The sequence below is a fragment of the Pogona vitticeps genome, chromosome ZW-PAR (assembly GCF_051106095.1).
Source record: "Pogona vitticeps strain Pit_001003342236 chromosome ZW-PAR, PviZW2.1, whole genome shotgun sequence".
NCBI classification, from domain to species: Eukaryota; Metazoa; Chordata; class Lepidosauria; order Squamata; family Agamidae; genus Pogona; species Pogona vitticeps.
The window spans coordinates 7,508,234-7,521,830 of NC_135800.1; the positions used below are offsets into that span (position 1 = coordinate 7,508,234).

The following is a 13,597-nucleotide window of genomic DNA, read 5'->3' on the forward strand; positions in this document are numbered from 1 at the left end:
TGCCTCCCTCCTTTCCTTCCTTCCTTCCTTCCTTCCTTCCTTCCTTCCTTCCTTCCTTCGGATCCGCTCCTTCCCTCTTTCTCCGAGCCAGCGCTTTTGTTTATTTACTTACTGCTCCCGCCTCCAAAAACTACTGCCCGGTGTCTCCAAAGCAGCCCCTTTCTTCCCCCCCCCTTCCAGATCCTTTACTGTATTTATATTTTATATTAGCATTTATTTTTCTCCCCAGATCATGCCTTTTCTTATTGTGCTTTCCAAATCAGATCCTTTTTATTTGCTTTTTTTAAAAATTCCAAATGAACTACTTGGTTTATTATTTCCTGTTTTTAAAATTCCCAATCAGCTACTGTACTTGGCTTATTATTTCCTTACTTTTGTAAATTCCCAGTCAGCAACTTAGTTTATTATTTCCTTATTTTTGTAAATTCCCAATCAGCTACTTGGTTTATTATTTCCTCATGCCAGCTATTTCATTAATTTTTTTTCTTTTTCCTCCCAAACAACTGCCTAGTGTACCCATTTCTTTCTCCAAACCAAAAACTTTGTCTCCAAATCAGCTATTTATTTACTTAATTCCTTTCTTGACTTTTATACCACCCATCTGGCTGCCAAGACCACTTCAAACATTTGCAACATTAAACAAATATAACATCACAAACAGAAATTTAAAACAGTGAGCATAATAATTATGAAAATCAAAATGAAACATATATGTTGTTGTTTAGTCTTTTAGTCGTGTCCGACTCTTCGTGACCCCATGGACCAGAGCACGCCAGGCCCTCCTGCCTTCCACTGCCTCCTGGAGTTGGGTTAGATTCACATTAATCGCTTCAATGATACTGTCCATCCATCTCGTCCTCTGTCGTCCCCTTCTCCTCTTGCCTTCACTCTTTCCCAACATTAGGGTCTTTTCCAGGGAGTTTCTGTCCATGGGGTTTTCTTGGCAAAGATACTGGAGAGGCTTGCCAGTTCCTGCTCTGGGTGGATCGTGTTTAATCCGAACTCCCCAATGACCTGTCCATTTTGGGTGTCCCTGCACAGCATAGCCCATCGCTTCTCTGAATTACTCAAGCCCCTTCGCCACGCCAAGGCAGCAATCCGTGACGGGGATGAAACACATATACACCAACTAATTCAAGTAAAAATAATTAAAATAATAGGAGGGCAAGGGGGAGGAATCAATAATATCAACATTAAAAGAGCCACTGTGTTAAGGTGTTCTAGGTCTGGAAAAGCCTATCTGAAAAGCCATGTTTTCAGCTATCGTCTAAAAACAAAACTACCATATTTATATATGTTTTTTCTTTCCAAATAATCTAATTTATTTACTTGTCTCCCATTCCAAATCAGATCCCGTATTTGCTTTTTTTTAAATTTCCAAATCAAATCTTTTTTATGCATGATTCCCACTAGCCAGTTCTTTCTTTTCTCCCCCCCCCAAACCCTCCAAATCAATTCATTCATTTGTTTCTTTTTAAGTATGTAATGTATGCTCAAGGGTTCTTACGTGCTGTCAAGTCAAAACTGTCTTATAGCGACCCAAACAGGGGTTTCAAGGAAAGGGAGATATTTAAGGAGCCTTTTTACCACCAGAGAGATTCTATGGCTGAGTGAGGATTCAAACCCAAACCTCCTGAATCCTAAGTCCATCGCTCTATCCACGACTACACCATACTCCTACACTCAGAGTATGAGATTTAATAAATCAATAAATGGGGAAAATATTCATGCAATATAAGCTCAGAGATCAAGGCAACATTCATAAATCTCCTCTCTCCCGCAGCACCAGAATCCCAGTCCAACCACTACAGTATACTGGTTCCTCTTCTGCATAACTCTATGACCATCCTTACGAACCATCAAGCAGAGCTTGGGCGTAGTATTTCTATTATGGGTTACAACCCCACTACTCCCCCCCCCCGGCTAGAGGATTCTGGGATTGGCAGTCCCCACATTCATCTCCTTCCCCATAAAATCAGTTCAAATGTAGGCATATACGTACATTCCTTTTAATTTCAAGGGTAAAAAGGGTGACTGCCAAGAACAGGCTAGACAATAATCTGGGGGGAACCCAGAGAAACAGATTCCCTCAAGGGGTTAGAAAATTGTAACTTCTGCTTCTTAATCAAGAACAAAAACCTTTGATCCTTTCCTGTCTTTCTCCTAGCTATGAAAAAAACAAATAAATGTATGTATACATATATTAAACATTAACAGATTCTGTACACAGCAGAGGCAAGAATGCAAAGAGAGAGAGAGAGAAACGGACCGTTTTACATGAAATATTATAAATAAATAAAGGTGCAACTCCGTAAGCCAAGGTGGGATGTGCAGCTAAGTCATCCGCCCACCGACCATATGAGACGGCCGGTGGGAGATTCACAGAGCAACAGGAGAAGCGTAGGCTGTTTGCCGGCTGTCTGCAGTCCTTGGCTTCCTTCCAGGAATGGGTATTTGTTCATTTCAATGGGCAGACCATCACCCAAGTCACCCACAAGACCCGGGGCAAGCGGCGAAACGGGGCAGCGATCCGAGACAACGGCGAGGCAATCCTATCCTTTTCTATGAGGCCGTCGACTTGAGCCGATGGGATGCAAGGCACGTTATTTCTGACTCGTTTAAAGAAGCTTGTCTTTTAGGCTGAGTCAGAGGGCCACTCGGGGTTGCCAGACTACAACTCCCATGTGCCCTCATTACCTTGGCCGGTGGTCAGGAATGATGGGATGCTGTAGCCCAAGAAATATCTGGAAGGCCACGTGCTGTTTCGTTTTCCAAGAGGGTATGTCCAGAACATAGCAACACTTCATCTCTTATGGCTTCGTCCTGAATCCTGGAGTTCGTAGTTTAATGCGGCGCGTAGAAATTTTCGGCTGCAGATCAAAATTTTTCCCTAGGAGAAAAATTTGCCAAAGCACAACGGATAACATAGAAACAATTGTGTTATCAAATTTCCCTCTGTTTTATCTGCCATTCCTTCTTCCCTAAATCCCTTGGCTTCACCTTGGACAAGAGGGTAAGAGAGCTTTTTTTATGTCCCTCCACCAAGGAGGGGCTGGAGAATCTCAAAAAATACTCCAGGTAAGCCACCACTCCAAAATTTTTTTGCACCTTGAGATTCAGCCCTTTAAGCTGCCTAAACACAATCTTCTGAGTCTTGCAGCATCAAAAACCAAAATGTTTTGTTCAGAAAGCTGTTGCTGGCGGGCACCTGCCACCCTCCTGCTGGCCTCAACAAAGAGTCGGAGGCGCTCAGCATCCACGCAGATTCACACCTGAGATTGGGCTCATGTCAAGCTCACCCCCAGAGGATGGACAAAAAAACGAAAATAAAGGTGGTGGGAAAGGAGGAAAGCTTGGAGGCAGCACAAAATAAGACCCAACGGTTGCTATGTCAACAGAGGGTGGCATCCAGCCTAGCAACAGATTGTGGTTTTTTTTGGTAATGTTGGGATCATGGGGGAGGATGGATAGAGTACATAGGGAACCTGGGAAGTTCCTCCCTTTTTGGGGGGGACTACAAATCCCAGAATCCTTAACACAGCCATTAAGTCACAGTCCAGAGGGGTATAGCAAAGCAGCGCCTGGTGAGGATGGGGGAGATAGCAATTCCCAGTGGCAATGGATTGCCATAACCTACTTCTGTTGTTATGCCAAATATTTGAGAGGAGGTTATTGTGAAATGATTATTAAGACCCATTGGAGTTACAAAAGACCCGCCTTTCGGGTTGTTGATCAAGAAGCCAGCTGTATTTTTGCACAGTCTTTGTTGCGTGTGGCTACTGTTATGATAAGAACACTACTGCCCTGCCCTGAGCATATACTCAGTCTGGTTAAAAGCAGGATTGGGCCTGGTTAATACTCATTGGGACTTGCTGTGAAGCTGTGACCATAATGTTTGATACCTAGTCAAACTATGGGTCCTTTTTACCCTAAATAGCTTGAATCTAAGCTATCTCAAGGAACACATATTCCTTTATGAGCCTGCCCAGGTATTAAGATCATGAGAAGAGGCCTTCCTCTTCGTCCCGCCACCTTTACAGGTGCTTTTGGTGGAGACACGAGAGAGGGCCTTCTCTGTGGCTGCTCCCAGAGACTGTGGAACTCCCTCCCACTGGAGGACAGACTGGCTCCCTCTTAGGCTCTCCTTCCGCCAGCAGGCCATGACCTTTTTCTTCAAGCTTTTCCTGAGTGACTGGCTGCCTGAGTGGGGTTCTTTACTAGATTCTTATGCCATACTGACTTGAAAGGGTCTTAATACTGCTTTTGTTTACCATCTTTCACTGTGGTATTTGCTTGTTATTTTTAGTCTCAATATACTTCTTTTTTTGCTTCAAATACCATATATGAGTGATGTAATCATAGAGAAAGGCAGGGATGGACATGTTTTTAAACAAATAAATAAATTTAGAGTGGTGGCAGCTTGCCTGACTCATCCTTTCTGTTCATAATTAACTTTTAAGCATACTAGTTTTGCTGGAAACAGCATTAGAATAGCACCAATTGGATCCTGTTTTTTTGTGTGTCTTTTAAAAAAAATTTCAGATTGCAGTATTGTACACTCTGCTCTCCAGAGAGGTGGTGATTTTTAACACTGTGGTTTAGTGGAGTCGGAATATTTGGTTTTGGATCAAGATGAAAACTCTGTGTGTGTGTGCGCGCGCGTGCATACCCACACAAATATATATGCAGATATACATATATATACCCTGTTTTGGATCAAGATGAAAACTCTGTGTGTGTGTGTGTGTGTGTGTGTGTGTGTCCATACAAATATATATGCAGATATGCATATATATATATATATATATATACACCCTGTTTTCAAGAAAATAAGAATAAGCCCTAGTAGGATTTTTCAGGATGCTCGTCAGAGAAGCCCTCCCCCAAAAATAAACCCCAGTTAAGTGAAACCCTGCCCTCCACTCTTGTGCAGCAACCAGAAGATGACACGACGGTATTTGAATAAATGTAAATGGTTGTACATGAAAAAAAAATTAAAATAAAACATCTCCTGAAAATAAGCCCTAATGCATTTTTGGAGCAAAAATGAATATAAGACCCTGTCTTATTTTTGGGAGGCGAAGGGTATACTGTATATAAACATGTATTATAGGCTTATACATATATATAAGAATATACATTAATACATATTAATATAAACGCAATGATGTCGACCGTGTAAGCTGCAGCTTCCTAAGCTTGCACCTAAATGCGGACCTGACTCCGGTGCAACCAGCTCCCCCCCCTCCAGTCCGGCTTCTTTCAGTTCAGGAGAACTACAACTCCCATGAAGCTCTCCGAGCCCATCGGCTGCTCCGCACCTCCCCCTGGTGGCCGGTGTGGGGAGCCGCGCCGCTCTCAATCCGCTCCGGCACCAGGTAGCCAGCGGAGGAGGAGGAGGTGGCGCGGCGCTGCTGCAGACCAGCGCCGGGAGCAGGCGGCAAGGGGAAGCCGGCTTTAGGGACCGGGAGCTGGGGGGGTGGCGTGGCGAGGAAAGGAGAAGGGACCCCCCCCCGGGCACCCCGATTCTAGGGGCTGGGGGACAGAGGGCAGTCCCCCCTCCCGGTGTCATCCGCATCCTTCACTGACGTGGATTTGGGGGTCCTTTTAAAAAGTGGGGGGGAAGCGCCCTCCTCATCGATCCAAGGGACATTTTTTTTTTTGCCTTCTCCCCTATTATTATTTCCCCCTAACTGGACGGAGGTGAGAGCCTCCTCCACCGCTCCAGGCTGCAGCCATGGGGAACCGAGGGATGGAAGATCTGATCCCCTTGGTCAACCGGCTCCAAGATGCTTTCTCGGCCATCGGCCAAAATGCCAACCTGGATCTGCCCCAGATCGCCGTGGTGGGGGGCCAGAGCGCCGGGAAAAGCTCCGTGTTGGAGAATTTCGTCGGGAGGTGAGCAAGCGATCGTATGTGCGTGCGTCAGTGTGTGTGTGCGTGCGTGTCCTGTCTGTGTGTGTCTCTTTTTTCTCTGTGTGTTTATTACATTATTTGCAAACCTTTGCCCTGCTCGATCTTGTTATTCCGACTGCTCAGCAGAGATCAGGATGCTGGAGAAAGCCACCCAGGCAAAGCTGCCGGGCTTCATGCGATTAGCTCCGGTGCAGAATCCTCTCTTCCCCTCTCGCCCCCTCCCCAGCGCAGTGAATCTGAAGGCAATCGCCGAAAAAAAAAGAAAGAAAGCAGGTTTTTCAAAAAGGTCTTTCATGGGGAGGGGAAAGGAAAGGCTTGTGGATGGGCACACGGGCTTCTGGGGATTGCAACCCACCTCCTCGCGTACAGAGATGCGAAAACATTACATGACATTTTTTTAAAAAATGGAGCAGCGGCCAAAGGAGAAGAGCCAGCTCCTGGGGATGTGAGAGGAGAAAGCAAGCTTGCATTTCTCCTGCCTCTCTCTTCCCCCCCCCCCCACTGCCCCCCCCATTCACTGCAGATGCTCTATTATGGTGTCCTTGCTGAAAAGCGGAAACTCCAATGATGGACAAGTGACAGTTCCTGCAAGCTGTCACTTTCATCCGAAGGAGAGCCGATCCGTCTTTTCTTCTGCCTTACATCCAACAGTGCAGCGCCAGGTATAAAAGATCTTGATAGGATCCGCATCTCCAGCCTATAACATACGAGATCTGTATTGCACAGATAGGTGCACAGATATCTAGATATTGCACATCTAGATACTGTGTGTGTGTACACACACACACACACACACACACACACACACAGGCAGTCAGTCATGCCAGTCTGGCTTGCCAACCCATCGGGCTTTCTTGCACATTTAGAGGAAGGCGAAGAAAACATACGTGTGTGTGTGTGTGTGTGTGTGTGTGTGTGTGTGTGTGTGTGAGAGAGAGAGAGAGAGAGAGAGAGAGAGAGAGAGAGAGGAAAAGGAGCCATTTGTTCAGGGCTGGGTGAGCAAAGGAAGGGGTGGAGCGGTCCAGTGTATCTACGGTTTCCCATCATAGCACAAGAAGGGATTTAACGGTTTTGATCCTAAATTATTTATTTATATATATATATATATTTTAACGGGCGAGTGGGAAGCTCAGGGCAGGAAGCTCCAGAGTGTGAAGCTGGGGGAAGATCTGACTTCCTCCCTGCTTCCTCTTCCTCCTCCTCCTTTTTTCCCCTTCTGTCGCCAGAGGACAATTAGCGGCGGGGGTGGCAGGAGGAGAAGGAAAAGGGAGAGGGCACTCCGTCAAGGAGAGAGGAAAAGGCAAGCTGGGCAGGTCGGATCTTCAAGAGGCCCAGCTCTGAGGAAGCGCCTCTATGGGTTATGTAATCTCGAGAGAGTAAAGAAGGTGGTGGGGAGAGTCAGGGAAGGAATAGTCTCTAGTAATTTTTTATTTTCCTCCTCTGGAGTTTTGCAAAAGAAGGGGTGAGCCATCTCCTTCTGGCCCCTTTCTCCCAAATATGATGCAATGCATGTGCTGATGTCTGTTTTCCCCTGTTTCGGTTTCTCTGGAAGCTTACGGGATTTTTCCTCCTCCGCCTCCCCGTTCCTCCCCCCCCTCCAGAATAGGAATGGAGTGTCACAATTCGGCTGGTTGCATGTGAATGCAGTTTGTTCCAATACATTCATTAGCCATGCACATCCACCATCCAAGAGGCACCCTATTAAAGGTGCCATTCTCCCAGGTAGAGCTTTTCTTAGAAAATACACACATCCTGGTTTCTAACACCCCCCCACCCCCCACCCCTCTCTCTCTCTCTCTCTCACACACACACACACACACACACACACACACACACACACCCCACACACACACACACACACACACACCCTGCAAGGCTGAAAAGGCCAGGAAGAACCCCGCTTGCGTATCCTTTGCTCCCCAGTTTTGACTGGCTTCACAGAGGACCAGCTGCCTCCCAAGGAGGAGGCGATGGAGGCCAGAAAGCATTGGGGTTTAGCCCCCTTTGGGTTAACCCTTTCCCGGCTGTGATGCCAAGTGAGGAGCCCAGAAGGGGAAGGGGGCATTTATTGCTGACCAGGCTGAGGAAGCTCAGCTTTTTCCGTTCCCTTTCGGAGCGGAGGAATCCTGGCGATGTTCTCCCTTTGCATGACCTTCACATCCTTCTCCAGAATTAATGCTCTGCATCTTGCCAATGCTCAGGAACAGTGGCCTGCAAAGACATCGTCAGCTTATGCTGCGTTGTATTATCCTGACCAGTAAGGAAGTGCTGCTCACCAGAGCAAAGAGGCTAGGAAGGACCTCATAAGAAAAGAGAGCCTTTCGGTATCCAACCCAAATTTCTTCTACTAAATACAGTACCCGTATGCAACCTCTTCCTCCCCTCCTTGCTTTTCTCTCCACGAGGAGACAGGGTCTCCTTTTAGCTATTTCTAGAAGGACAGAAAATGGTCATCCTCCTGGACCAAATCTGGCTCTTGGGCTCCTGAAGATGAGAGAGGTTTCTGTATTAGGGATTCAGTCCAAGTGTCCAGACAGAAGATGGCCTTGCTGGGAATAACTGGTTTTAGAAACTGCAGAAATCCAGCTGTTTATTGGGTTGAAAACTTACCCCCTTAATTAAAGGAAGCCCCAAGGATTCTTTTAATTATTTAAAATATATTTAACCCGCCTTTCTCCTTAAAAAGGGTTCAAAGCAGCTAACAACTATTAAAAACAGTATTTAAGCTAACAGCAGTAAGTATGCAACACTAAAACTATCAAAGGAATACAATACTATATTCAGATATACAATACTCCCATCTAACTAGTTGAGATTCAAGCCAAGGACCTTTCCAAATTCTCTAAATCCAATGATTATGACTTTTTAATAGGTATGTTTTATCATGTGACAGACTCAGCACCAAAAAGCACAGTACTGTAAATAAATAAGTATATAAATGGGGACAGTGGGGGGCAGGGAAGAGAGACAGCCAGCCTTAGTGCATACTGGGCAAAAATGTCACAACATATTTTTTTTGGTCCACAATGAAGCTGAAATATAAGGCATATTTTATCAATCCTTCTAGTTGGCAAGAGGTGAAAATACGAATGTGAAGGACCGATAGCCTGCCAGGTGTTGCCAAAATACAGCTTCAATCAGGCCTAGCTCAGCATAACCAATGGTGAAGGATGATAGGTGTTGTAGTCCAGAAACATCTGGAGAGGGGCACATTCCCCAAACTTGGCCTGGAAAGGTAGCTGAAGAGAAGAAACATTTTGTGATCCTGGCACTGCCTTCTGCAACCCAGCGCTCTCCAGATGGCATTGGGTTACAGCCTTTAACATCTCCAGGAGCCATTATGGGGGATAATGGGTTTGAGAATGTCATCCTTAGCATAAGGTTCTGAATTTTGAAGCCTGAATATTTCATGAGAGTTGAAAGCTGTTATGGCTACAGAGGTATAAAAGACAGACTGTGCTACATGACTGATTCTATTCAAGACAAATCCATTTCTGGAGTGTGGCTTAGGGCTGTAGATGCAGAAGCAGAGGCTGCGAGTTCGATTCCCCACTGGGCTTCAGGGGCTGGATTCCATGATCCATTCGGTCCCTTCCAGCTCTGCAGTTCAGAGATGGTTATTAAGATTATTATTAAGATCTCCTTATACGGCTTCTTTTCCACCGGCTCATTGAAAGATAGATTTGCATGGTTTGGTTGTAAGTTAAAACTGCTATACGGGCGTGGAAATGCCCGGTTTTCTCTCTTCTGACTCCTTTTCCAATGGTCTTTTTCCCACATGAGGATGTGACCTCACTGGGTTTCCTTTGCTCGTCGCCATGGTAGCAGATTACATTGCTGCAGTCTCTTGAGATAAGGAGGGGATCAAAGCGGCTCTGTCAGTGCCAGAAGGGCAGAGAAAGGGTTAAACCCTTCCGGGTGGGGGAACTTGCTCCTGTCAAGGGAAAACAGCTCTCCGCTATCAGACACAATCAGAAGGCTAGGTGGCTTAAAAGATCAGGATACAGATGGTCTTCACAGCAGTGAACCGTGTTTTCGGTGTTTACATTCTGTCGGCAGCCATAAATTTTGAAGATGGCTGCAGCCAGCCATGTTATGATAATATTGGTCTTAGGCGGTGTGGTAGTGAAAGAGAGCCCGTGTTGTAATCCTCCTGGCTAGCACTCGGTTGGGCTAAAATCCACCTCTGGCAAGTTTGCCTTCGTGTCTTCCGCAGTTCCAAATGAAAAGAAGTGCAAAATGGCTTAAGTTGTGTAGATCTGTTCCAAAGAGGGACAGAAGTTGGTTAGAAATGAAGGTCTTCTCGGCTGATTCCTTCAGGACCGGCCCTACCGTTACGCAGGATCAGGTGGGTGCCTCAGATGGAAGATACGGGAAAACAGGAAGGCGGTTTCCCCTGATTTTCTCTAGGTCTCTTAAACCAGTTTGGGTGGAGAAAACTATTCTGTCCTTACTGTCAAAGTGAGGCTCAATGAGCCATCCAGATGGATTTTGCACATATGAAACCAAGATGAGGGTGCACATTTTTCCTTTCCTGCAGGCAGAAAAGTATTTGGGACCAACTCTAGACTGCCTTTTTCACATGTGCATCATCTTCTCAAAGGATGGAAACAGGGATGTCACATACATCCTCTGCAGAAATGGGGATGATGGGGCCTCTAGATGTTGCTGGGCCATGTCTGTCAGTGCCCGCACACTTTTAGATCTGCTGGCTGATGGGAGTTGGACTTCAGCAACATAGAGGGGGCCATAACGTCCCTGTTTCTGCCCCCATGCGGACTGGCAGAGGAATATAAATTCTTCCCCAGGTGAGAAAACTCTTGAGTAGACATCTGCTATGCACAATGAAATAGGTTCAATAGAATAAACTCTTGGCCCTTCCCTTTTCTTAGCCTGACACAGAAGTGGACAAAAGCAGATATTTGAAAACTTCCTACTGGATAGCTCACGAAGTTGAGAGTTCGATTCCCCACTGTGCTTCCTTGAGAGGGACTGGACTTGATGGTCCAGAGGATCCCTTCCAGCATTGCAATTCTAAGATGATGATAGTGATGATGATGATGATTTACTGAGTGACAGCTGCAAGAATCATCTGTGCGCCATGCAGACCACAGGATTCTGACATCTAAAAAAGGAACTTTTCCAAGTGCAGAAGAGACATCCCAGTGGGATCTGCTGTCAGCTTTCTGAGCGATATGCAGTAGTAGAAATTGTTTCAGATTAACAACTGTTTAAAAACTGCAACAGCAAAACTACTTTTGTTACCCAAAAATGGGTTGTAAGGAAATAAGAAGGAAATAGAATTACAGAGCTGTAAGGGACCCTGTGGTTCATCAAGTCTGTGGCTGAAATAAAAGAATGTTTGGAATCACTAGGAGGACGCTTCTGTGTGAAAGGACTGCTATTTAGCTCCCATCTTCCCCATCTTGCTACTTTCAGAGGTTTTTGACATCCACTCCCATCATCCTCCGCTAGTACGTCAGATCATTAGGAATCTTGGGCCTTGTAGCCTCAGATATTTGGAGCACAGCAGGGTGGAGGTGACAAATACACCTTGCTGTTTATTTATGTGAATGTGTTTATTTTACTTCTGAACCTGGTTGATGAATTTTGGGATCTCAGAATAAACAAATTAGATGATGCCAAAATTCCCTCATTCCTGACTTCCAGGAGGTTGCTACAAGGCAAAAAGCCTCCTCTATTTGAAATGTCTTTATTGCATTTATATCCCACTTTTGCTGCAATAAACTTAAAGCATACCAAGCTGTCCTCCTCCTCCTCCTGTTTTACCTTACAGGGACTTTAGGTTCTGAGGTTCTAACCCACGCCATCAAAGGGACCCCTGGCCATCACAAAGGACAGTTTCAAAAAGAAGAGTATTCTTAGGCAGCCCTTCAAATAGAGGACGGCCCTCTGTAAAAGAAGATACAGACCATCCTAAGATAAATGAATAATTCTCTTTGGTTGCAAAGATGAAAGGATTGTACAATTAGGAAGCCAAGCTCTCTTGCTAATCTTGAGTACCTTGTCAAATACATGTTCTCAACACATACAGTATCTTGGAAATGTTACATTTTTGGACAACAGTGTCCCAATAATTATTTTCCTTACCAGCTTCTGTGGCCGTTCTTGGTGTAGCCCAAAACTTCTAGTCACTTATTCCGGCTGCACTCAGTGGAATTTACTCCTGGGCAAGGGTCTCTGCTCGCCTGGATTTGAGGCTTCACTCACCACAGGTGACCAAAGCACTGGAATTCCTTGCCAGCTTGGATCAGATGTGTATCTGCAGTGCATCCCACACAGCAGACTGCAGCCAAGCAGCTTGGAAAAGCATATGGCCTCCTCTGTCTTTCTTGCACACACTGTCTTGATTTTTAGAAACATTTAATTTGCAAAGTGCATCCTAAGCTTTTCCAGAACCCTGCAGCCAAAGATTTTTTTTTAATCAATAGGTGAGCCCTCAGCTATTCGTGTGTCTTCTACCCTTTACTTGTCTTCCCTACTTCTTTCTCTTCTGGACCACATCCTGTAGAGTTACCTTTCCTTTGCAGTTCCAACAGTTTTTTCCATTTCAACCTGTGTTTTACTTATCTAAAAATGTGCACAGAAACTTCCTTCATTAAGTAAACTCTAAGCAGCTAAACAGAAATATTTGTGAAACTGAACACAGTACAAACAGTGTTTATTATTGAAGGTTTTTTTTTTTTCAGAGAAACCAGTTGTAGGAGGAAAGCTCAGAAGACAGGATGTAGAATTGGGGCAGTTTATAGACTGTCCTTTGCTTTTCACTAAAACCCAGAGAACTACCAACCCAAGCAGACAGGGGAAAAACAGGCATACACTTAAGTGGATTGTAATCCACAAAATCTCACATGTAAATCAATCAGTTAGTCTTTAAAATGCTACTTTCCTTTTGGTTTTTTAATTGTTGCCATTCTTGCTGAGACAGATTAACATACCTTGCTGAAAACGTTGAATTAAAGAATTCTGAATCTGTTTTAGTTTTGCTGTTATGAAATAACAAGGAAATCCTTTCCAGATTATTGCAAATTACACCAGTAGATCTAGAGAACCAGCTTCTGTTTATCTCTGCTTTGACAGATTGGTTTTCAGTTGCTCGTACATGTCCCACTGGGAGGAATGCAGAAAGATGTTAGATGGGCGCCAGCAATAACTAATAATAATAGTATTATTACAATGTTGTAATACAGCTGGAATGATCTTTTGGTGTTTGTGTTTACTCCCAACAGTACCACTGCAATTTTTAAAAAGGGATTTTAAGTCATACTATGAATGACAAATATAAGAACAGAATGCTTGTGAACATATAAATGTCCTTCTTGGACAAAATAAGCTTTTTCTTGCCATTATAGTGGACTGTGGGTTCTCTAAATAGAGCGATTTAGGGGGATATATGATGCGATACATTGAGAGCCACTGATTTCACCCACATGAAAACAAACGTGGATGTAATATTGCACACTAATCAGTGTGATCCTCACTTCAGACTCCAGTGGATCAGTCATTCCTAATTATTCAGCCAGTATCACTTACGGACCTGTTAATGGATTACTCAGCAGTGCAAAGCCAGTATTTATAATAGCAGATGTCTAGGGGGAGGGCGTGTTTGTGTAGGCATCTGTGAAGAGTACTTCAGGGCTCAGGGTGAGGTTTGCAAGAC

The 13,597-nt window shown here is 44.8% G+C and overlaps 1 protein-coding gene across 21 annotated transcripts in view; it reads left to right on the forward strand.

Annotated features, from left to right (window-relative positions):
- Positions 1-5,365: 5,365 nt before the first annotated feature.
- The window catches only part of DNM1 (dynamin 1), a 92,666-nt gene continuing 84,434 nt past the window's right edge, over positions 5,366-13,597 (forward strand). For all 21 annotated transcript variants that reach the window (XR_013539626.1, XR_012082262.2, XR_012082264.2 and 18 more), the window contains exon 1: positions 5,366-5,898. Coding sequence is in view for 16 of the 21 variants with exons in the window: in XM_078382691.1 (XP_078238817.1) it covers positions 5,738-5,898 (161 nt within the window). In the remaining 5 variants the exon portion in view is untranslated. The remainder of the gene's footprint in view (positions 5,899-13,597) is intronic.